Source organism: Rissa tridactyla, chromosome 2 (genome assembly GCF_028500815.1).
Source record: "Rissa tridactyla isolate bRisTri1 chromosome 2, bRisTri1.patW.cur.20221130, whole genome shotgun sequence".
NCBI lineage: Eukaryota > Metazoa > Chordata > Aves > Charadriiformes > Laridae > Rissa > Rissa tridactyla.
This window is the reverse complement of record NC_071467.1, coordinates 66,055,165-66,080,704: the sequence shown is the minus strand read 5'-3', so window position 1 is coordinate 66,080,704 and position 25,540 is coordinate 66,055,165. Positions and strand designations below refer to the sequence as shown.

General features: G+C 41.4%; 2 protein-coding genes across 5 annotated transcripts in view; one reads left to right on the top strand and one right to left on the bottom strand.

Moving 5' to 3' along the window:
• Nucleotides 1–22,641, bottom strand: part of SEC61B (SEC61 translocon subunit beta) — a 46,035-nt gene extending 23,394 nt beyond the window's left edge. For 3 of the 4 annotated variants that reach the window (XM_054190705.1, XM_054190704.1, XM_054190707.1), the window contains exons 1-3: nt 22,484–22,641; nt 22,279–22,376; nt 21,957–22,058 (exon numbers count right to left, since the gene is read on the bottom strand). In XM_054190705.1, the coding sequence (XP_054046680.1) occupies nt 21,957–22,058; nt 22,279–22,376; nt 22,484–22,486 (203 nt within the window). In that variant the 5' untranslated portion in view covers nt 22,487–22,641. Of the gene's footprint in view, nt 1–16,947; nt 17,283–21,956; nt 22,059–22,278; nt 22,377–22,483 lie in introns of those variants that run through there. The other variant, XM_054190706.1, reaches the window with a different exon arrangement.
• Nucleotides 22,642–22,872: 231 nt separating this feature from the next.
• On the top strand, nt 22,873–24,583 carry ALG2 (ALG2 alpha-1,3/1,6-mannosyltransferase). The gene is made up of 2 exons (XM_054190703.1): nt 22,873–23,247; nt 23,654–24,583. The coding sequence occupies exons 1-2, from the start codon at nt 22,921–22,923 to the stop codon at nt 24,554–24,556; spliced, it is 1,230 nt and encodes a 409-aa protein (XP_054046678.1). The 5' UTR covers nt 22,873–22,920; the 3' UTR covers nt 24,557–24,583.
• Nucleotides 24,584–25,540: the final 957 nt, after the last annotated feature.

Below are 25,540 nucleotides of genomic sequence, written 5' to 3'. Positions count from 1 at the left end.
GGGTATGGGGTTGTAGTCTGAAATCATGAATGTCGTGTCTCTGTTTCACTCTCATTTTTACAATCCTTGCTTTACACACAATAAAAACTACCAGTAAAATAACATGGCCTATTCCCCTCTCTGATAAGTTTAGGCTGCAGGTTGAGAACTTCTTGGAAGTTCAGCCTTTGTGAAAAGACTACAAAAGGAGCAGGGGCCACAGCCTAATGCCACAACACCTTAAGACCCTCCCATCAGTAAAAGCACAGACCAATGACTCACTTTCCAGAAGCAGGAAAAAAAAAAAACAGTTAGAAAATAATAAATTTTTGGACCAAATAACATAGCTGGGAAAAAGAAAAAAACAAACAACAGGTGAGATTTTGGACACACAAGCCCTTTAGGGGGTTCTTTACCATAAGGTAGTCATGGTTTAAAGCTTTAGTATCCTAGATATTAGCCCTAATTTCCACAGATGCACAATGAATTCTAAAGGAAAAAACTCAGCACACTAAGTAATGTTCAGTTTACCAGTGACATGCAAAGCAGAAATTCCAGAAATTACACTTCTGGCTATATGAAATGCAATTATATTCAATGTATCCAAGGTATATGTTGTTTAACCTGGTGGTTTGTTTTATGAAAAGAAAATGAAAGACATCATTTGTATAGCTGCTTAATGTTTTATTCCTGGCTGGGTATTTGGACTAGGAAAACAACAGCTTTCCTTTTGGCTGTTAGTGTTTAATTATTCAATGTTAACAGCCAAGAAGTAAGCTGTTAGCCCTCCTCTCTTCTTCGCAGCTTTTCTTTCCCTAGTGGGTCTAAATCTGTCCTTCACACATACGAAGAGCAACTTGAATTGTAGGGATTTCATTTTGGCCTCACAGGAAACAGCCTATGGCTTACAGTATTTCCTTTTAATATCGGTGTGGTTTGTTCTCCAGTCTTTTAAAATGACACAGCAGTAGCTTCATTTCGTCTGTCTTTGATGCTCTCCTTTAAACACCATCACACACCCTTCTCCTTCACAGACCTGCTCCCAAGGTAAGCACTCTCAGCATACCTTCTGAAATGTAATGACTATTCTACCCAAATCACTGTACCCACTTCTAAACAAGGTAAATAAGCTCTAAACATGGTGGTTTTCCTCCTGCTTCCTGAGAAGTCTAACCAGCACAAGATCTAACTAGATTGACTCTAGAAGCATTTAAAAGTTTCCTTGAAAGATGGCAGATCCTGGTATCAGAGGATGACGACTGCTTGAATCATCCCCAAATAATATGTCATAAAGTACATGACATATTCACTATATTTGGGTCAAGTGCATGAAGAACAAATCCAGCAGCGTTATTCTAAGCAGCGTGCAAGCTGCCTTTTCCTAAAGACTGAAAAAGTCATACATCTTGCCTCTCTAGGATGAGGGCAACTCATGACATAATCACACATCTTCATTGAACAGACCTCTCCCCTTTACTCTCCAGAAAAAAATATCAGGAAACAGATTGATGTGTTCCAGCAAAGTACAACAAAAGGTGGGTATGTACCCCTCCATGACAGGTCATCCCTAGCTGCTTTTGCTGTATCAGTCAGGGATACATAACCATTTATGGCCTTTTCCTAATTTTTGCTACCAAATCATTGCATTCAGGTTACGTTACAGACTGCTTCAATTCCCATCAGTCTGATACACTTGAAATGTTAAGGGCAAAAAGAACACATCGTATATGCAAAGCCATGAACTTACCATGAGCTAAAGTCTTAACGGTCTAATGAAAGAATTATCAGCCCAGTTACAATGATGCTACCACTTCACGGTTCAAATTATATTCAGTTGAAATTGTATATACGTGAACATTTTAACATCTATCTATTTCTCTGGTGGTGTACTTACGTTTCCACTGCCCCTACGGGTCTTAACGATGATAGCTTCACTGCAAGGGTGGGGAACAGTGAGTTATCAACATCCAAGTCTTTCTCCAGTATGATGTTGATGATTTCTTTCTCTTCAACTTCGGATCTGCTTGGAGTCCTTTTTACATGTTTTCTAACATACTCTACACCTTGGTCTTTTTCCACTCATCTCCAACTCTTTGTTACACATGTACTTACTACATGTGGTGTGTATTATGCGTGTTGGGTATTTAATACTTCCTCTCTTTGTTATCCCTAACTGGTTTTACCCAACTCTAAAGGTTGCCTTCCTTCAACCAGTAATAAGTGACCTCTGCGAGCTGTTCATAGCCCTGAGGTCTCTGATACCATCCTGTCCCTGTACTCTTAAGGTGTGTTATTCTAGGATCAGTCATACATAGCTCAAGAGTAAGTACTTGTCATTAATATCTTCTAGTTACAAAAAAATACGTAAGAAAAGGTGTTACACCACACAGTTGTACAATGCTGACCAAAAGCTAAAAAAAAAGTAATAGTTACCTGGTCATTAAATAATCACTATTATAGGTAAAAAAGCTAAAAAAAACCTGCAGGTAGGCCAAGAGAAGTCCATACAAAGTCTGACAGGTCCAAAGGCCTCTGTTGTTAACTTCAGACAAAGCCTCTGGCTTCTTACAATGAAAGGCAACTCCATATCCACTGGGCTACAAGGCTACAGCTTTTCCTTGAACACTGGCCTTATGAGAGAGATTTGGAAGTCTACAGTAGAAAAGTCTCTAGTCAAATTCTGAGTTTGAAAAAAACCTCTCAAGAATTTATATGTCTTCAAATCAGAAGTGGACCTCTGACAAGTGATAGGGACTGTGATGCAAACCCTTTCTCTTTGAGATCAGATATTCAATTCAGACTAGATTAGAAGGGACTAGATTTCATTACACATCAGTCAGTCTCTATGACAAATGTCTGAATTACAAATTTGCCATTGTACAGGAAACAAACAGGCGTTTTTATTCATAGAAAAGAAGAGCAAAACTGAAGATTTCATGGCTGTGAAGAGAAGCTGTTCTTTGGTTCAAATGAAAGCTTACTTCTCACCAAAATGTGCTTGTACTCCTGAAAGATGCTCACTGCTCCCTCTCTAGCTCAAAATATAGGAATAAACAGCAAATGTGAGTCTCCAGGACAGCCAACATAATCCTCAGTCTCTGCCTGCATATCCAAACACAAATGCGGGTTTAGACTGGGGCTCACCGTCTCTGACCTCTCTCTCCATTTCAATGTCTGCATTACTTCGAAAAGATGGGTGATCCTGGTTACGTAATGCTACTAAAAAGACATCTATGAAATCCATGTAACTCTTAGCTCAGCCTTTACTCTTTCATGTGTTTCTTGTGAGGTTCTCTTATTTCAAGAGAGAAATTACTATCAGACACGGAATCTCATAGCTCATGGAAGAAGCAATGTGACCTTTGTTCCTATTATCTTCCAAAAATATATGCGATCTTAATTCCACCCTAACATGATTCATGTTATTTCCAGACACCCTCAACACTGTCATTGTCATTTACCTTGGTGCAGATTCATTCAGGAATTTGGTGAAGAAACTTCCAGCTAATGACGTTGTGTAGAGAGGCGTTATTCAGGGACCACGGAGCTAAATCCTCTATAAACAGACCAAAAGCAATCCTGCATCACAAAGACTGACTTCCAAGATCTGCTCTGGATATTTTAACAGATCTGGGAGACAAACATTCTCATGTTCTGAGTCTACAATGTGTAGAAAAGAGGAGGCTCAATTTTTCATGACTGTGTCTTTTTTTTTTGCAACCCATGAGCCACACTGACTTGGGCTACTCATCTTGAAAAAAGGAAACAGGACAAAAAATAGTTATTATACCTACAGAATTTTTCAAAACCCCAAATTCCTCAATTAATTAAGATTTCCTGTCTGCCCTAAATAGTGTAGGTATTGGAAAAACAAGGACACTTGGTTACAGATAGAAAACAGATTGACAAAATCCTGCCTTTGTGATTGGAGGATATCTGCACCTTTAAACACTGGAAGTTGTTATTGATTTCCCCACCAGATGGAGTAGCATGTACAGTTTTGATGATTCCCGCAGACATGTGATTTACTTATTCGGAGCGCATACTGTATTCTTAGCCAATATCATAGAACTATCTCTACTCAGTTCAGTAAATCAAAAATTCAACCTTCAAAGACTGCATAAAACTGAGAATCTTCTTTCTCTCCAAAACTCTTCAGGACCTTTGATAATCTGAAGTAGGCTTTTACTGAGGTTCTGCTCACCCTTAGCTCTTTACCTCAACTGCTGTCCAGCAGAAATATCCCGAGTTTCAGAGAATACAGAAGTGTCAGAAAGGCTCTGCAAGAATCATTGGGTAATTCAGGTTGGAAGAGACCTTGAAAGGTCATCTAGTGCAGCCTCTTGTTACCTACAACTCAAAGGTGGGTCACCTATGAGATCAGACCAGGCTTCCCAGGGCTTTATCCATCATCAGGTCTGAGAACACCCAAGGGAGGAGACTGCACAATCACTGTGGGCAACCTGCTCCAATGGCTGACTGCCCTCGTGGTGAAAGGTTTCTTCTTATATTCAACCTCTCACGTTTCAACTTACGCCCATTGTTTCCCATCCTCCTGCCATGTCTTGCTGTGAAAAGCCTGCCTTCAACTTCTTCATGTGTAGGTATAGGAAGGCTGCTATTAAGCCTCCCCTTCTCCTACAGGGAGACCTACACAGATTCAGTTCCCTCAGCCTCCCTTTACAGAGGAAGTGCTCCAGCCCTCGACCACCTCTGATGGATTTGCTCCAGTTCATCACTGTCTTTCCTATACTGAGGGGCCTCAAAAATGGACATAGACACTCTCTGCTGTAAACTGACATGTTGTGCCATTACTCTCCTGTATTTCCTAGTATTGATAGCTTATGCATGGGCTAACTCATATTAGATGGACTTTATACATTTATGTCAAGTGCACAGCATTACATAGAGGATTATTTGTAATTTAAGGACACGTGAAATCCTGGATTCTATCCCAGCCTGTGTCACTGAATTGCCATGAGGAGAGGATTAAATTCTTCAGTTTCCACACTGTTTTCATGGAAGGACAGCATACATCTCACAGGAAACATATATACTGAGTTCATCCCAACTCGGCAAGTCTGACTTGAGACAAACACTACTCTTTCTTCATTAATGTGACAAAAGAACATAGAATCATAGAATGCTTTGGGTTGGAAGGGACCTTAAAGATCACCCAGTTCCAACCCCCCTGCCCTGGGCAGGGACACCTCCCACTAGACCAGGCTGCTCAAAGCCCCATCCAGCCTGGCCTTGAACACTTCCAGGGATGAGGCATCCACAACCTGTTCCAGTGCCTCACCACCCTCACAGTAAAGAATTTCTTCCTCATATCTAATCTAAATCTCCCCTCTTTCAGTTTAGAACAGTTACCCCTCGTCCTATTGCTACACTCTCTGATAAAGAGTCCCTCTCCATCTTTCCTGTAGGCCCCCTTTAGAAGGCTGCTAATAAGGTCTCCCCGGAGCCTTCTCTTCTCCAGGCTGAACAACCCCAACTCTCTCAGCCTGTCCTCATACGAGAGGTGTTCCAGCCCTCTGACCATCTTCGTGGCCCTCTGCTGGACCCGTTCCCATAGGTCCATGTCCTTTTTGTGCTGAGGACTCCAGCACTGCACGCAGTACTCCAGGTGGGGTCTCACCAGAGCCGACATATCCCCTAATACTGTGAGATCAGTTTCAGAAGCAAGTGTGATAGGGTGGGACCCACCCAACACTTGCATCTCAAGCTATATTTTTCCTGGAAAAGACAGGATGTCACTAGATTCCCCAGCAGAAACCAAAGCAGTGCTTTCTGGCAATGAACAAAGGTGGGCACATACACAAAAAAATCGGGAGTGGCTAACTGGCTCCACTTATCTCAGGGTAACTTCTCAAACAAGACATGGGAAGTTTATATATCTTAAATTACAGAGTTCGATTGGTTTATAAAAAGCTTTTACGTTGCATTGCCTGCAAGAGCAGGGAAAGAGAACTTTGTAGCATTGGTATTATTTTCTCCCTCTAGGCTTTGATGCCTATATGGTAGAGATGAGCCAGGTATAAACATCCAGACACCTGTACCCAAACTTTCTGGAAAACATCCATACTTCAGCCACTATGTGGGATCTGGCTGGTCAGCACTGGCAGTTACCTGGAATAACTCATTTTAGGGAGATAACCTAGAGACTGAACCCTTTTTATTGGCAAAGAAGTGCCTGGCAGAATGGTTACAGTTGTGCTGCTAGAGACCCTTTTCCTTTCAAAGAGTTAGTTCAAGGGAAGATAGAATAAAAGGCAAGTATATATTTAGAAGTTTTCTTCCTTCTACTGGGATCACTGCGAATGCTGAGAGGAAATGCAGAAAAGCACACTTTTTTACTGAAATTATACTAGAAATTAACTTTTATGTGTTGCTCCAGCCATCTAGTGCATGTTGTAGGCATCTTCCAGGATGGTCTGTGGGAGACCTACACATAACAGAAATGGTGTAGGCTATTGAGAAGTAAGAACTTTATATAAATCCATTTATGAGCCAGCAGATAGATCTGAATGCACAGGTGGTGAGTGAGAAATGAACAAGCAGAAGGCCTGGGAACAGTGCCTAGGGAATTTTGGGAAGGCACTCTCAAGCATGTCTGAGTTTTCACTTGCATCCTCCATGCAAAGTAGAGCGTGGGGCTAGAGCCTGCTCTTATGTGAAATCCAGTATCCCAATGCCAGCCTTGCACACAAGCCCAGACATTTCAGGTTTTTTGTGAGGATGCTGCAAAACAGGGACAGCAGCTTAGAGTAAACCTGCAGTGATGCAGACTCGTTCTCGTGCTCCTGGCAGGAAGGCAATTGGTCTCATTATCTGCATATTCAGCAAGTTTGTGAAGACACCGCATTTCAGAAAGTGGTAGCTAGGTTGGAGAATAGCACTGTCATCCAAGGGACTTTAGCAGTATGGAGAAAATGGCCAACAAAACCTCCCTAAAGTTCAGGAAGCACACATGCGAAGTCCTGCATCTGGGATGGAGCAACACCATGCAATAAGACACAGACTGACTCACCAGACAGCAGGTCTGCAGAAAAGGACCTCGGTGTTCCAGTGGACAAGCGGAGCATGAACCAGCAGCATGCCCTTGCAGTGATGAAGGCTAACCATATAGCAAGATGTATAAAGAGCACGCCAAGGGAAGTAATCCTAAAGATACTCTTTTATTTGACACTCATTTGGAATACTGTGTCTAGTTTTGTGCCCCCAGTACAAAAGAAATAACAAACTGGAGAACCTAGGAGAGGGCTGCTTAGATGGTTGGGGGCTGGAGCACACGACATGCAGGGAAAGAGGCAACTGGGTTTGTTTAGCTCAAGAGGGCAAAGGAGGGGAACGCTATCTGCTGTCCTCACCTATCTGAGGCTAGGGAGTAGATGGAGCCAGAGTCTTCTCAGCAATACACAGCAAAAGGATGAGAGGCAATCACTGCAAGGTCAAACAAGAGAACTTCTAATTGGATATAAGAAAATAATCTTCACCAGAGGGTGGTTAAGCACAGGGACAGGTACTTGGTGAAACTCTGAAATCTCCCTCCTTGGAGATTTTCAAAATGTAATTGGACAAGGCCCTGAGCAACCTGATCGAGCTTTGATGCTTGCCCTGCTGCGAGCAGGGGGCTGGACCAGAGATGTCCAGGAGTCCCTTCCAAAATACATTTTGTTATGACCTATACCCATATTTCCAATATTATTTCACATTGTCATAGCTACCTAGTGTTAAGTCCTGGTTCCAATTTGAATTTCCAGTTAATGGAAAATGTTGACATTTGACAATTACTTTTCATTTTAATTTTGACCAAAAGAAACCAAAAATTTTTTAATTAAGAATTTTTTAAGAAGTTGTTTTGAGATTATAGAAAGTTAAGCATACTGATATAAAAATATATTTTTAGTATTATATTTAATGATCTTTATTCATAGATTACTTTTAGAAAAGATCATGAATTTATAATAGCTCCTCATAAGTGCTAACTTTGTTGTTTAGGAGGAAGGCTTTTTATTTTTTTGTATGTGAACATGCTCTGGGGGAAGATGTGGCTTATTTTATTTCAGTCTACTATATACTGTAAGTTCTGGCAAACTACCTTCTATCTTTATCTTTTCATGGCTATTTATTGAGAATGTAGTAGACACATGAAAAGCTGAGGCTATTGAACACGAAAACACCCTTCAGCAAGATGTTAATTAGCTGTTGATCTAAATACCTTTTTTTCCAAGGAAAAAACCATCTTCTAGTCATCCTTTTGGACAGAACTGCTCCATTTTCCCTTAACACTTTGTGGTTTCATAATTTCTCTACTTCCCCAGTGAAAAGGCCTGGCTAAAAAGGCCTTAATTTCTAATGCAGAAGAAAAGCAGATTCCAGAGGTTGGAAGGGGTGGGGTGAGGTTAAAAGAAAACCAACTTTCAGTCTTTATTTATACCCTCAGAAAGCAGAAAGGGACATCTATCCCCATCTTTCTTTTTGCTGCCAAGTCACTTCTGAAGGCTGCCTGTTGTTACCAGAACTGTTCTTGAGGTCCAGAGAGCTTATTCTGTTGCCTTGCCAGCAGACCTTAGAGCTCAAGGAGGGAGCCATACTGCACTACAGCCAGATCTGGTGTGATGCACCACAGCTTATGGCTGTTGCTCCATATCACCTCCATTTGAGGCTCAAGACCCATTGCTCCAAAGCGTAAAACTACACTGGAACCCAGTTATTCCACTGCCTGAGGGAACAGCTGCAAAAGAAGGGCTGCAAGGGACCAAGCTAAAAAGGAGGTCATAGTGCTGAAACACCAGTTTCACTGAAGACAGCACTTAAGCTGACTTAACGGGGCAGGTTCTCCTGCTGCGCAGAAGCAAGTCAGCAGCATTCACAATTTCTTCCTCCTGCTCTTATCTGGAGGTGAGAGGAATTTCCTAGTTACACAACTGACTAGTTCCTCAAATAGTCTAATACCATACCGACAAATACACATACATATATTTTAACCCAGCTTACTAAAAAGTCAAAATGCTAGTATGTTTGGTCAGAAGAAACAAGCGCTGAGCTTCTAGAATGGAACCACTGGGATTTGTCCTCGGGGTGTGCTGGATACGTTTGCTGAAGTCTGACGACAACAAAAGCATAAAAACAACATGTCTGCTACCAGCGGGGTATGGAGGAGGCGAAGCAGTGATTTCTGCTTCCCTCATTTGACTTCCTCCTCCTTCCATTCCACAGGGTTGCTAGCACACCTACCCACAGCTGCTCTGCCTACCCTTTCCATGCACGGCCATCCCTAGTGACCTCTGCTCTACTCACCTAGCTCTGGTATTCGGGCAGAAGTCCACCTCAGGGGCAAGCTAAAGATATATTCCCAAACATTATGGTATAGTACTTGTTTTACTGGTCTGTGAAGAAAAAGAGTGAACACATCACATGACATGCTAAGAAAGGCTGTGAGAAGTTCAGAAATACTCCCAATATTTCTGAATGTCAAGGTTGTGTCTTAAACTCCCAACACACTCACATTTCTAAAAACTTTCTGATGTCATCAGGTTCAAGTATCATCTAACTCCTGAAGCCAACCTTTCTATCAGTCACTTGTGGTGTATTTCAGAAGTGTAGAATCACAATTTTGTCACGGACTTGGCTTTGACAGCATTATAGCATTAAGACTACGCATACCATAAACTCACAATCTGCCCAGTGACTGCAACTTCAAACAAATATATTCTTGTTCCTGGTCTCCATAATGCTCCAAATATTAAAAACAAAAACCAACAACAAACAACCAAACAAAGAACCAACAAAATAAATCAAAAAGGCAATCTTTTGGAGGAAGCACATTGTTTTACAGCTCATTCCTTACCTTAAGTACAAGGAGGGTCTATTTTTCTAATCAAATTGAATTTAATCACCAGTATAGCTCCTGGGTATTTATTTCAGGTTTACAGTAAAGAGCAAGCTTAGGAAATGAGCAGTAAAAGCATTAATTTTCCTTTTTGACACAAACCTACAACTGCCTTGTCCTCCTCACACAGATGCTTAGCAGCTTTCCCATTAGCTTCACTATGAGACAGTCAAGCCCATCACACACAAAGTTTGCTAACATTTCTCTAGGAGGTTTTCTTTTTATTCCTCATTGGTTACGCAATTATTTTGATACAAGATGAAAACTAATAAATATTTATATCCATTCAATTTGGTTTTTTCCCCACTGCATAGGGGCAACTCAGTTGCCGTACGTAGCACAAAATGTTGCTGAGCAATGGCAAGGCACTAGCAGACAGCCTCTGTGTTGGCACAACCAACATGAAACAAGTTAAAATGAAATGGTTCAGTGATACCCACATGGAATAAACATGCCCCACCACCATTTACTGACTTATTTTCTTTTTTAAGTGCTTTCCTGAATTGTCAATTACTTTTTCTTCAAGGAACACGGTGCTGCTAAAACTTTGGAAAGTCATTGTTGATAACTGTGACCTGCCAAGTGTAGGGGTTTTTTTGGGTTTTATCACCACTGTACACTCTCAGATTATTTCATCACCAAAATGAAGTTAAAGATCAGTAACTCTGTCAGCAGCAGCTGGGATGTATGTTTGGATTTCATCTCAATCTGTCACCTACAATGTTGACAAATGCTCCAACTACTCTGAGTTGCTGACCACAGTTCTTCAACTGCCTAAAGCAATAGGCACCTACACAGCATCTTTTCACTTGACACTAAAACAGGTTAGTAGAACTACACCCTAGAAATGCAGATTTGTCACCAGTGACTGACTATAAAAGGTGCACGACTATTAGCAGCCACATTGTGGAAATCTAAGGTTAAATCTCACCTTAGAGAGGCAAGATTTCTGTTCCTTCACGCAGAGAAAAGGACTTCATCAAGTTACCCATTCTCAAGAAAAGCCAGGAAAAATGGTCAGAAAGGGCTATCACGGGATGAAATAGTGGTGGTCCTTAAATATCACGATGGAACAGCTGCAGGTGAACTACCTTGCTTGGACACCAGGACAAATAAAAGACCTCTGTGCTTTCTGCAGAACATAGATGCTTTTTCAGAGAAGCTTGGCTGCCATAGCCACAACAGCCCAAGCAACTGAGATACAAGGTTTGCTGCAAGAGGTCATTTTACTGAAAAATTTTCCCCTCAAAGTGGTCAATCTTCATGCAGTGGTCCAAGACAAGAGGCCCTATCTAATGCTCTTCTGTTCTTGAGTTTGCCATGTGGCAGAAAGTGGTTAGAAATAGTTTCAGCTTGGAGGTAGAAAATATTCTTGGAAGCAGAACTAGCAAAAACATTTTTCTTCTTCCACAGCTGTTTTGAGGTTCTTTTTCTGTTCAAAAACAGGGAGATAATCTCACTCCACAAACTCTCTCATTAAGTGAAGGCAATTCTACTGTTAGGTCATTTTGCATGCAGACAGCAGGGAGATTAGTATTATTTAATTCCACCTGGAACAGAGGAGACAAAGGCTCTAATTCTACTATCCACCACTGTGAGTTCCTCCATGCACGGGTTTTCAACTTTCTGTAAAGTTTTGTTTTGTTTTTTTAAATAATGTCCAAATGCCAAAAAAGGCGATAAAAGCTTTTCAGCAAGGAGCATGGAAACAACAACAGAACAAAATTAGAAAGCTAGGTCTACCAAGCCCTGCAACTGCACCAGGTTCAGATTCCCACTCCAGTTTGGTCCTTTGCAAACTTCTCAGCAGTTTGTATCATGCTGTTATGTTTTTTTCCCTCACAGATGTCTTCCTGAGGTGAAGAACACATACGCTCTCCTCCACTCATTACAACATACACTGTACTCTAACTGCAGGTAAGTACACTTTCTTGTGTACTCTTTCTTTGTGTAAGGAAGGAGTAATGTTACTCACCAGCCACTCTTGGGAATGTAAGGCAACATTGTTATAGGTTCTTTTCATATTACCTTACTGGAAAAACAATCAGAACAGTAGCTAATAAACTTGGAAGAAGGCCTCACAATGGCATTTGATAATTAATAGATGTTGGGGATGCAGTCCCTCTGGAACTTGAACATACTGACTGTAAATGTAGTTCTGATTTTATTTTGGAAGAATTTCACTGAGATAATGTCTTACCTCTGCAGCATTTGTAAATATATTTGATATCTCTCTGTAGTATCAGAGAAGGAAAACAGGTCAGTGTATTTACTCAGTGATAAATGCTTGAATGAAAAAAAAAAAGAAAAAAAATCACACTAAACTAGCTAGAATTTCACTTTGTTAATATTAAGACAAAGAGCTCTTTGGAGGGGGCAGCGTATGAAAAGTTTTGCTTCGTTCTGTTTACAAAATGATAGTGTAACTTCAAAAAATTCCTCCATTTCTGGTTTGTCAAAAAATTGCACACACTATTCTGGAAGGCAGCTGTGCAAAAAATCCTTCAAAATAAGAAACAAGAATAATTATTCGCAACCTGCAGCTGAATATGAGATAAAGGTATCAAATCTCTGGTGATTCACATCTGAACTTGGATTTTGTCATAAGTAAAATGGATCTGTTCTCTTCACTGTTGTTACTACCTGCCACATCTCTGCATCAGGGCATTATCCTGTTCCATGGCACAATTCAGTATAATTGTCAGTCTCCAAAGAGAGAGAGACAGCTAGAATATAGAAGGAAGGAAGGAAGGAAAGAAAGAAAAAGGTCACAATACGTGTTAGGGATGAGGTGTGCTCAGTAACTTCACACCTGCTCTTGCTTTACCTTCCTTTCTTTTCACCAGGTTCTGAATCAAAGCAGAAATCAAAAATGCTATACAATTTTCCCCTCAATAAAAAAAAAGCCAAAAGGTAGACAGTCCCTTCTTATAGCTCACATCCCAATCAAGAATAATTAATACTATTAATGTATTACTAACAATGCCAAGTCTACAAAACATAGCCTTCTATGAAACACATTTATATAAACAGTAATACTATAATATAAAATGCGCCGTATTATCAAATCTGGAAGTATATTTATAAGTTAGCCTTTGAAAAAAGAAGAGGCACTTCTTTTTCCAGCCAAAAAAAAAAAAGGAAAAAAGATAATTTTTTCTACCAAGTCCCTCACAGAATCCATTAATATATTTATAAAATCATTTAGCCCTCACCACATGACCTCAGTATACCATCCACTCATCTCTGGCCAACACAGCTGAGGAAGAGAACACAAGCTGTTCTGTTTGCTTCTTTGCATTGCTGTCACGGTACAGGCTAATAAGGGCGTACCATCTTACATTTTCAGAGACGCATCCTTTTGCATTTCTAAATTGATAAAGCAACCATATACAAGTGCATGCATGTATCTGTACAGATAAATATATATATGCCTGTAGAAAACGCGTTATAACTTTCTGTGAACAGTACTGAAGAGAGCTTACACTAGTTTATGTTATATCTGTTAGGTTCAGAGAGCTTAAGAAACAGCTGGAGGTAGATGAGACATTGGAAAGAGCTGACAGGTTCTTCTTGGAGGGTAAATTCACAGCCTGATGTGATAAAATTTAAAAAAAATAATCCTGCTGCAGAAGAGCTGTGGATGTATGGAACAGTCATGAATTATGCACTTGAACAACTGCCCTTCCCCTTGGTCCCTTCAAGAAAGAGAAACATTGTGAGTGACTACCAGAGGCACAGTATTTATCATGACATGATGGCAAAAGATCAGAGTTCACATGCTATGTCCACACTACAAGAAAGGTTGGCCTGGATGTAACCAACTGGATACCAGTAAATTGTGAAGCCTAGAGGGTGGAAAAAAAAAAAAAAAAAAAAAAAAAAGGATTGTTTTTGTGTAGTAGAGCTGGCTTCTACACAGACAGCAGAAGTAAAAGGTAGCTCTGAAACATCAGAACTAATGAGTTCCCATTCCTACAGATCTACAGCTTGTGAGTGACTGACTCCAGTGAGCAAAAAGGTGCAAGAGCAAAGAGTAAAGCTTTTCCCATCATGAAGACATTTAGGAAGTCTAGCTCTGCCCCTGTTCTCCCTAGATAACAAGTTAAAAGCGAGAGTCTTTTGCTCAGAGGGAGCTTCTACAGTCTTCCTCTTCCACCAGCTACCTGTTCCATTCAACCCTCAAGAACAGTGTCTTTTGGCTTCTACTCCTCTGTTAAACAAGGCTGAAGTTGGCTCACATGCTCAGATCTATTGCTGGGGGAGGGAGGGAAAGCTAGAAAGACACAAATGTACTCATGTACAACAGGACCACTTCCTTATAAAACCTCTTCTTCACTTGAGCAATAATGGAACCTGAAGTTGCAAATATATATATTTTTTTTAAGTCAAGAATAAAATATTCCATCATATCTTCTACGGAAATATAAGTTCTTCCAGGTTTCCTGAATCTTTACTGTTAAGGAGACAAAGTAAAGATCTTTGTGGACCTAGAGCCTTCTGTAGCACTTAAGTAGACTATAAAGAAATATTTACAATTTCTAACAGACAGCTCAGCCAAGCTTGTATTTCAGTCACATACAAGTTGGCATAAAAATCCAGTCCTCCTAATTCCTAGTTGTCTAATATGAAGCTTTGCAAGTGACCATCCTTTCTTCTTTTCCACCTATTACTGAAAGGCAAGTTTTCTGTATTACAGATTAGCTACTGTTTATCAGCCTGGACATATTTTATTCACCCAGGCCCAAAAGAATTTCACATTCATTGTTAGCCTTCTGGTAAGTCTTTGCAACCTGCATTTCTTTATCTGTATTTCTGCGAAGCTGAAGTTTCAATAAATATTGATTGCAAGAATCCACTACAACTCATGTACACAAAATGATAAAAATATGAGCATGAGTATCTAACACTTTCACACTAATCATTAAAATGATCACAAATTGAAAACATAGGATAGAGAAATCTGTCTTTTTATCGTGTACAAGGAACATCAAACAAAGCTATGGATGTTTCAGCTAAATGCATACAACTAAAGTATAATTTATTTAATGAATTAAAGCAGCATGATTTTTTAAACCATAGGAAAGCTTACACTCCTAAAATATAAAGCCAAGAAGGGGTGAGAAGTAATTTTTGCAAAACTAAAGACATTAGACTCTTTGGCAGTGTATGCAAAAATCTATGATACAGGTCATTCTAGAAAACAAAATATTTAATCAAGGCAGCACTGTCGAAATAGTCAACATTTTTATACTCAGTTGAATTAAATCTAGGCTGTACAGCAGTAAGCCTTTCCCCCAGCCCTTTTATTTTTCTGAGTTCGTAGCTGATTTTGGTCTTTAGAAGCAGGAAGATACCAGACAAGCAAAAATATGGAAAGCTTTAAATGGAATTATTTGATGTGGCAAAACTGCTTTTAGGGACTGCAAGTGGTTCCAATAAAGTTGCTTCCTGTTTTTTTAGGAAACTGTATCATCAAGAGTGAAAAAAAGAGGTTACATACTTAGATATTAGTGTTATCCATTACTCCTTTCCCTTTGAGTACCACGAATTAAGTCAGCAGCACAGTCTGCTGCACAGTCCACATGGTCAGTAGAACAACTGCCTTGCATTTGGTCTTTTCTTAGCATTTTCTTTCTTGCTTTAAATGAAGTCACTGAACGTACAGATTTTATTTTCTTGTGAGGCAAAGCATTTAATAAGAGATTAAATCTCTTAAATAGGAGATCCTTCTCTCCGCCTTTTGAAGAGGTGAGATAATCCCCCTATTTGTTTTACTTTCCCTTGTGTTTTTACTTCCCTTCCATATGCACAGCAGTGAGTGATTTGTGGATCCTTTTCCCTTTGATACGTGATTTATTTGGCTCCATTTCCAACGCTTTAGTGTATTCTGCTACCCCACTGCCTTTGAGTCACCAGAATTCCCTGTTCCTCAACTTTTAATCCTCTGCAAACATAACCCTCCTACCATTACATTTTGTAAGACAATTTTCAGTTTCTGCTCCAAGTCTTCTATCTTTCCCTCTACATTTACACTAGGTATCATGGCATAAGCACAGCTCGAAGCAATCTTCCTTACAGCTCTGAGACCACATTCCTTACTCTTGCTTTTGTTCTGAAGTTTCTTCTTTTCAGAAGTAATGCTACTTTAAGAATTGCTTTAAAGCAAGGTAGTGTGTAAGAGAGGCTGCGTCTACGTGTCAGCAGTCAACACTTGTATCACGCTGCGTAACCAAGAATATTATTTTCCCATTACAAGCTGATATTCAAACAGGAATCATAACATGAACAAGAGGCTGAAATAATTATATCCAACTGTACGTAAAGGCCTGATTTGGTTATATGAATCTCAAGACACATCAGCAGTGAGAAACACCAGAAACAGCAATGTACCAATATGGATCTGCCTTTAAAAAGATAAGAGCTCTCTGACTGTTCAAAAGGAAAATAAAGAACATCACCCACAAGGAAACTGGAGTGATTATGTGAAGAGCCACTTAACTGTATCTCAGCCCGTTTGCGTGTCCTGTTATTTAAAATGCAGCCATTGCTTTTCCAGTCCTCCCATTCCATTTTCCTCCCTAAGTCTCCTGGAAAGAGTCTGGACCTGTAGAAGAAACATGTCTTTGACAGCCAAGCAATTATTATTTTAAAAATCTGTTGGGTACCGGTTCATGTTGTTCCTCAAGTGCAGTTTGAAAAACAAGCATACTTATATGCTTTTATGTATAATGAGCACTAAGTAAAGTTTAACTTGCATTTAGGAAATAAATCCAGGTACTTTTCTGGACTTAAGAGAAGAACATGACAAGCTCAGCTACTGTACGTCAGTTTTATTTCAACAAACATGTCTGTCACCTTTGCATGCTTGTGCACCTGATTTTGCCTTTCCCATTTACAAAAAAAAAAATCTTCTGGCATAAAATTATATAGCAGTGTACAATATAGAAGAATCTGATTTGAACTGTCAAATGGCATTTACTCAGAAATATTGTTATCTATGAAAACCACAAGGATAACGTCTTAGTTGTGGTATGTTGGAATAGGAGGAAAAAATACAGTTAAGACTGTTTCTATTTTCCATATACAACTTTTATTGCAATACCTGTATTCTAAGTATACAGATACAAATATAAAATGACCCATGACAGACTTTAAACCTGCCCAAATAGCAAACTGAGAAATTAATTCGATATTAGAGCCAAAGCTGACAGGACTTCAAGAGGTGATAGGAAGCTTCCCCAGTCTCTCTCCAAGAACAACCAGGATCCACCATATTTTTGGTCCAAGATGTATGCTTTAAGTTGGCAGATGAGTCTATGAACGAGTGTATTTACCCCAGATGTGCAGCATAAACACAGAAGCAATAAAAAGAAGACTCATGACCAAAACTGGAACAGGCCCACTAAAAATAAAGAAAAAAAATTGCATTAACATAAAAAAAAGTCTGCTTTGTCCAAAGGCCAGTCATTATCAGCCAAATGAACTCATCAGTTCATAAGCAATTGTACGAGAAAACTCTTATTCCATTCCCATAGAAACACCTTAAAGTACACAGAAATGAGTCAGCCATCTCTACCAAAACCAGCTGCTGCCCCACGTTTTAAAGATACAGTTTTGCACACCCTAATGTTACATAACTATAAAGCACAATATAACAACAAAAGCCCTGCACTTATTTGAAAAGTAATTAATGGCTCATCATTACTCATCATTGTGAAAACAATCTCCAGAAAATTATCATCTCTATTTACTACTCAGATAGCCAGCTGAACAGAGATGTAGTCAGATACAAAAACCAACAGAGTCCTCTAGCGGCTAGTAAAATTTTGGCATAAAATTCACATTAACTGTTTATTCAGATGTTTTACTTCACTTGAAGACAATGGCAGCAGTGGGTGAGACGGGTATTTCTGTTTTCTTGAAAACGATACACAGAATGTCAAAGTTAACTCCATCATTAAATCATTACCTAAAATGCATAAATCAACAATTTCTTAACTTTTTTCCTTCCCACTTTTTCACATTCTTTAGAAATTGTATAGTGATGTTCTTAAAAAACAGTTTAATCTTAGGGTGCGTGTTGAGAGACTAAATCAGCTGTTTCACACTGTTCTGAGACACAACAATTATACACACTATTACACAGTTACATGCACTCAACACTGCTTCATAGCACTTACTTCATACCATCTCATTTCTGATTTTCAACCTGCTATTGGGACAAACACCATGAATTCTGTTATCCAGCCTGGATCACCCCCCAGGTTTATAAGCAGGTAAGTGTTACTTAAATAAAGTAAAAAGGAAACCGAAAATGTACTGAAACAATTTACTAACATATTATTCTATGAGATCATGGTCCATATACTTCAAATGTCTATAACTATAATCTTACATTGAGTTTTAAAACTCAATTATTGTCTATCATACTTAGACTTACTTGGGTATGGAGAACCCTGAACACAGACATAAAGCATTTTGCAAACAACAATGACAAAACATGCACAATAAAAAAAGTCTACACACACAGTGACTACATAAGTAACACCTATCAAGGGATACCTTTCACTAAGCAACAGAATGTACTTCTCAATCCTCAGTGTTTTATACATATTTGAAGTTTATGTCCTACATAATATAAATCATGATGATATCAGGTGCACAAAGTCCTTACACTTTACCTGAATTACTATTTAATTCATTTGAGCTTTTAGTAGTAGTAATATGTATGCTACTCTTCGCCGAAGGCACGCAGGAAAAGATGAGCACCACTAACCAGAACAGAGCAACATGGAAACGAACAGGGAGGACTGTTTGTGTGCTTGGTGGGTTTTTTTAAAAAATTAAGATGACATTGATTCTCCTACAGAATAATCAGCTTTCCCATACTGACCTGTGTATCACATTTCCTCCAGTCCTAAAGACAGGCAACCTGCTGAAACCCTGCAATTCTCCTCTATACACCTGAATCTCCTCAGCCCACCACACAGTTTAAATAAATAAATGCATAAGAAAACCAATTCAAGCACCTCACTTCTAAAGATTTCACATTGTGCATTCTCAGAATGTCTTTCATAAGGCTGCATGTTATACTGTTACCAAAGACAGGCCTCTGCTTTGTTTCTAAAATAGTTGTTTCCTACTAACCTTCTTACTGTGTGAGAAAATAGCTAATTACTGACTTTCTTACTGTGTAAAAATATTCACTGAGCTGATGTTACAGATAGTGATAATGAGGAGACAACCGGAAGTAGTTAATCACTTCAGGGTTCTTCTATACGTCAAGTATGTAGGATAGAGTTATGGCTACTTCAAAGAACATCCTTACTATCTTCAAGAAGTTGGCAAACTTACAGCAAACTGTTACTGTCCTGAGATGACTCAATACCTCAAAAGGATAATGTGAGGAAGGGTCTCCTTACCCAAATGACCACTGAGACACTCAGGCTTGCGCAGAAGTGTTTTGCCGATGCAGCAAAATTTGATATGCACGGGCCAAAAGACTATTCAGTCATCCTAATGACTATGTAAATCTAGGTGGAGTTATGTATTAGGTAGGTGGAATAATGAGAATATTTTGTGTATAAATAATTAGTGAACATCCCCCCTAAGGCGTGCTAGATTTGTGGGTTTTCCCCCTAGCACCCGACATCGAATAAAGCAATATCTCCTCTCTAAACTACTTTTGGTTTCGAGGGCTTTCATTTCAGGTAAGAATACCACAAGCCCAATTTGACTCTCAATCATGACTCCACAGGAAACAACGCCTACATCTCTTTAAGCAAGAAAGTTCAAGACAAGACACAGGAACCACAGGTACCAAGTGCCATAGAAAGAGCAACATGTTTGGGTTTAGTCTTCTTTTCAAAGTACGTGATGCTCGATCTGAGTTTGAAAAATATCATATCCCACTCTCAACCAGATCCCCCACAGCACTCTTTTGCTAACAGCGTTTTTAAAGACACATATATATATTTTGTAGCACCCTGTACTACAGATGAATGAACTTTACAGAGACGAACCAAACTTGCTTATTCAACATATTTATTATTTCTGATGCTGAGCACAGAAACTAAATACCTGAAGCACCAGAGGTATGATTATGCACAATATAAAATACAAAACTTCTGATCTAGCGTGGAATTCTCCTGATCACAGCTAGCATGAAATAACCTCGTCTCAGTTGTTTTTATGTATTTTTTCACAGTAATTTTAAGAGATCATCTTTTAAACAACATCAGAAAAGAAAATACAAAAAAAACCCAAACCCACCACCAGGCTAAGCTTTTACATTGCTTTATGCAGTAGTGATCACAACCATTTTTAGAAAGAACTTTGGCTGATGAGCACTTTACTGAGGCAGCCACAACCCCTCTATAACCCATTTTCATTTTTAAGCCTATTGGATAGGACAGAGATCATAACGATTGGTTGCTATGGAAAAAACATATGTAGAAAAATACATGGAAAGCTGTAAGCAAGAAAGTTGCTCCCAAGCCATAGTTCAGAAAACATTACGTATAACATGCAGGTGTAAAACCAACTCGCTTTTACAGATTTGTTTCTTCCATTAAAAGCCTGTCCACACAGCTACCCACAGTAGCTTGCAAAAATAACGCTCCCAGGGTTCCAAGACCTTAAAATTGGGAGCCACTGTGTTGCAACCTAAAGAGAAGGGAAAATCTACATACTGACCTACTTGTACTGAAGATTAGAACAACTGAGTGGCCATTCAACATCAAAACTGAAACCAAAGGATTCACAAGGAAACTTGGTAAAGCTGTTTTGACAGCTTGTATCACAAGTCTATTGAAAAAAATATCTACATAATGGTAGAACACTTCTGTTTTTTCTCAGTTTGTTGTTTGGTTTTTTTTTTTTTAAATTGAGCTTTAGTAGACCAAACAACACAGAAAATAATTGCCTTGCCTATCTGCACTGATTTGCTCTAGAACACTGTTGTCGCTCATTGTCATCTTCTTGCCTTGTCTCCTCTCTGGATTCAGAATGGAGAACGCAAGACCTGCAGCAGCAGAACACCACTACTTTGGTGGTTTGCTGTATAGTTTTTGTTTTTTAAAGCTTCAAGCACATGAAAATGAAAACACCTAAGACAACTTCAGAGGAAGGATTACTCACGGAACAATCACTAACTAGACTACCACCAGCCCTCCCCCAAATTTTTTGTTCATGCAGCCGGTAGCAGCCCTCTTAAAGGGATCCAAAATAAACCAGAAATGGATTCTAGAAAACAGAAGCAATAGGGACATCCCTGAGTGCCTTGAATCTCTTAAGCCTGGTGAGAACAAGTATAACTCTACAAGAAGTACAAAATCCCACTCAGGGTATGACTTAGCATGCACCCACCAGCTGAGATACACCTTTCACCTTTGTTACCCAAGTATTAGGCTGCAAGGTTTCTTTGGGAAACTGATCTGAGTGATTACAACTGGCCAAAAGTAAAAACTTAGGGTCTCTTTACAGCTTAAGGGATACTACCACCAGATATTTGACCACAATCTTAGAATGTTCACCTTGTAAAAACAGAGATCTACGAGGTATCAGAATGCTATTCACTTTGCAAGCTTAGCTAAAATAATTTAGCTTTAGCTTTTTAATAAAAACACCTGAGATTCTGCAAGCATGGGGCATACCAGTTTTGTTTTTAAGTGGGGGCTAGATCACAACATATCCATTAATATAGAAAAAACAAAAGCTTAATTAAAAAAAGATAAAAAACATGCACATAGATGCCTAAATTCACTGTGACAAGTAATCTTTTCCAACTTCAAAAGGATTGCTTGCAGTCTTCAAAGACCACTTAAGGTAAGTCTAACCAATTACAAAATATAACTTGTACCTACCTTTTTTAAGCCACTGTAACTTTAGAAACCACCTCTACAGGTTTATAAATTAAATAAAACGTTTCATCCCAAATCTATCCAAGAAGCTATCAGTTCAGCGTGTTTCCCCATGCAGACCAGAACATCGACCTCTCCATTCAAAGACTGAAAGATTACATAAGTAGGTGAAATACACAGCCCCATGCCTGCCACCACCCACATATCCAACTTACACTTTGAGCCCTGGAGAGTCCTCAGTGTAGAACCGCCACATCCCACCGGTACCCGTGGAAGTGGCGCGGCCTGCACTTCTTGTCCCACAGCTGGCGTTCTTCCTTTAGGGGACAACGGCATGAAAGAAAGACGGAAACACATTAGCAGCCTGCCAGCTTCCAGCACTAACCACCCCAAGAGACTCTGCACAGGCAGGACGCTTGAGGACACCAGCCTGTGCGGCCAGGCAAGCACGGTGGCTAGCACAGCACCGCCCGGGGCTACAGCCAGGTGCACGGAGGAGTGAGGAGACAGCCCCACCAGCGCCCTGCCCGCACGTACCTCTGCCGGACGGTGGAGCCGGCCGCTCGGGGAGCCACGGCCTTGCTGGGGGAGCGGCCGGAGGAGCCGACGCTAGTGGCACTGGGGTTGGGCCCGGGCTGGGGAGAGAGAAGAGAACCGGCAGGGGGTGTGAGGCGGCGGCGGCGGACACAGCCGGACGGAGAGGGAGCACCTCAGCCACCCCCTGCCCAGGGCAGAACCTCACCATGGCGGCGGCGCTGGCTCGGAGGGTCGGCACGGCCTCACACACGATCCTCTACGGCCGCTCCGGCCACGTCTCTACCCGCAGCAGGCCCCGCCCTGCGCCGCGCCTCCCGGGGCCTGGAGGCTGCCCGGCACCATGCCTGAGCAGCGCCGGCCGCTCTTCCCCCCCCCACCTCCCTCCAGCGGCCGCTTTCCGAGGGAGCCCCCTCCGCATGACGCCTCGCTCCCCTTCGCTCCCCCAGCAGCGGCCGGGCCGGGGCAGCCGAGCGGGGGAGGCACGGGAGGAGGTGTCGGGCAGCGCCGTGGGCCGCCCGGAGGGTGTGGCAAGGGGGAAGGCCCAGGAGAGGGCTGACGTGTCCGGCGGGGAGGGCTGCCGGGCCGCGCCTGCGCGCTGCTGCCCGGGACGTGGCCGGCGGGCGGTCCCCCGCCGCAGCAGCCATGGCGGCGGAGGCGGGCGGGGAGGGCCCGTCCGTGCTGTTCCTGCACCCGGACCTGGGTCTGGGCGGCGCGGAGCGGCTGGTGGTGGACGCGGCGCTGGCGCTGCAGGCGCGGGGCTGCCGGGTGCAGATCTGGACGGCGCACTACGACCCGGCCCGCTGCTTCGCCGAGACGCGGGAGCTGGTGGTGCGGCGGTGCGGGAGTTGGCTGCCCCGCAGCCTGTGGGGCCGCGGGCATGCCCTGTGCGCCGCCCTGCGCATGGCCTTCGTGGCCCTCTACGTCCTGCTCCTCAGCGACGAGTCGGCCGACGCCTTCGTCTGCGACCAGGTGCCGCTGCCGCCGTTTGCCGCCCCGCTGCTGCGGCGGGGGGAGGCCGGAGGGGAGGCGGGGGGTGCTGGCGGGCTCCGGGGCAGCTGGGGGAGCCGCCGCCGCCGCCGCTTGGGCTGCCCTCCCGGCTCCGTGTGGGGAAGTTCGGTGGCTTCGTGCGGCCTGGGTGGGGAAGGGGGTTTCGGCGGTCTCGCAGGCCGAGGCGAGGAAGGAAATTGGAGCCGTAGCAAGAGGCCCTGGGGGAGGGAGTTCAGCTTGATGCGCTTGTGGAGGGGAGAGGGAGGAGGCAGTTGGCTTGCAAAGCGCCGGCTCTCGGGCCGTGTCTTTGAAATCACGTGTAGGCACCACTGTCACTAACACAAATGACAAATGTCCCTTCTTGTCCTGTCTCTCCTGGTTGTGCTAGGTGTCTGCTTGCATTCCCGTGCTTAGGCTGGCCAGAACCCGCAAGAAGGTTTTGTTCTACTGTCACTTTCCTGACCAGCTTCTGACCAAGAGAGAATCTCTCCTGAAGCGCATCTACAGATTACCACTGGACTGGCTGGAAGAGTACACGACTGGCATGGCAGACTGCATTGTCGTGAACAGCAAGTTCACTGCCAGTGTGTTCAAGGACACATTTAAGTCTTTATCTCACATAAACCCAGATGTCCTCTACCCATCGCTCAACATCAGTAGCTTTGAAACAGTAGTTCCTACAGACATAGCTGACCTGATACCCAAAAAGAAAAAGTTCTTGTTTCTTTCCATTAATAGATATGAGAGAAAAAAGAATCTAGCATTGGCTCTTGAAGCTTTGCATGAGCTTCAAGGAAGACTTGATGCTCATGAGTGGAGTGAAGTTCACCTAGTTATGGCAGGTGGTTATGATAAACGAGTTCTGGAAAATGTGGAGCACTACGAAGAGCTGAGGACACTTGCAGCCAAGCTTAATGTTAGTGACCATGTCACTTTTCTGAGATCATTCTCAGATGAACAGAAAATCTCTCTTTTTAGTAACTCTGTATGTGTGCTTTACACACCAAGCAATGAACATTTTGGCATTGTTCCTCTGGAGGCAATGTATATGAGATGTCCAGTTATTGCGGTTAATTCAGGCGGTCCTTTAGAATCAATCTTGCATAATGTTACAGGATTTTTGTGTGATCCTCTGCCAACGCAATTCTCTGAGGCCATGGAAAAAATTGTGAGAGATCCTCTCTTAAAGGACACAATGGGAGCAGCTGGGAGAGCCAGAGTTATGGAAAAATTTTCCTCAGAAGTGTTCACAGAACAGCTGTACCAATACATATGCAGATTAACGCAATAAAATTATATTCCCATTTTATATTTTACAGCTTTGTATCTCTCATTTTTATAGGGGACCAGTATTTATTGTGACTATGATGAAGAACCCAGGATATCTGAATTTCCTTGTTATGCTTCTTGTGCTGCCTTATGTCACTCAATACAAAGAATGAGCAAAATATGTTCCATTGTCTCATAAAAAGGTTAAAATTTTCATGTGGTAGGCTGATCCACCATTGTAGGAGTTCTTTTCTGTACTGTGCCTTGGAAGAATGCATAGTTAAATGGCAGTAACTTACTGGGAAATTATTCCACATTACACTTTTAATACTGTACGTTATGGCTGACTCATTTTACAGAATGTGGATTTGTACAGCTAAGACAAGGACAACTTTATGTATTTGAAATGTTCATCAGTAAGTTTTAAGTAAAAGAGCCATCTTAGTTAAAGTATGGAGAGAATTGCGCAGTCCAATTGCATGTTTAAAAAAAGCCATCACTGTTAAGGATGTGAATGGTATGGTTTTAAAATGATCGACCTTCTACTGTACTTCTTAAATTGCATCATGTAGTCACACCGGGTGTCATAAACAAGCGTACAGGTATGTCAGCAGGAGGAAGCTGAAACTAAAATAAAACCAAGGACATCAGACTACTTCAGGCAAAAACGTTAGTGCTGAAATTCTTTGTCTATGCAGATATTTGCAGTGCTTAAGGATGTAATTTTAATTTGAGAGTTTCCGGTTTGTGGAGACTTAAATGATATCCCCTTTATTTAATGTTTTGTTCTAAATGACAGCACACTTTTAAGAAAGGCGCTAATCCGGAGCAGGCTGTAAAGACATTTCATTTTGCCTGTTTTGGTGGTAACTTTTCGGTATAACTTTACTGAATAGTTTATCTGGGGGACACTTCTAATGCAGTGACCGCACACTGAGAGTAATTAGACTTCCTTTTTTTCAAGTATAATACCTATGTTTGGGCAAGGAATATGTGATGCTTTTAT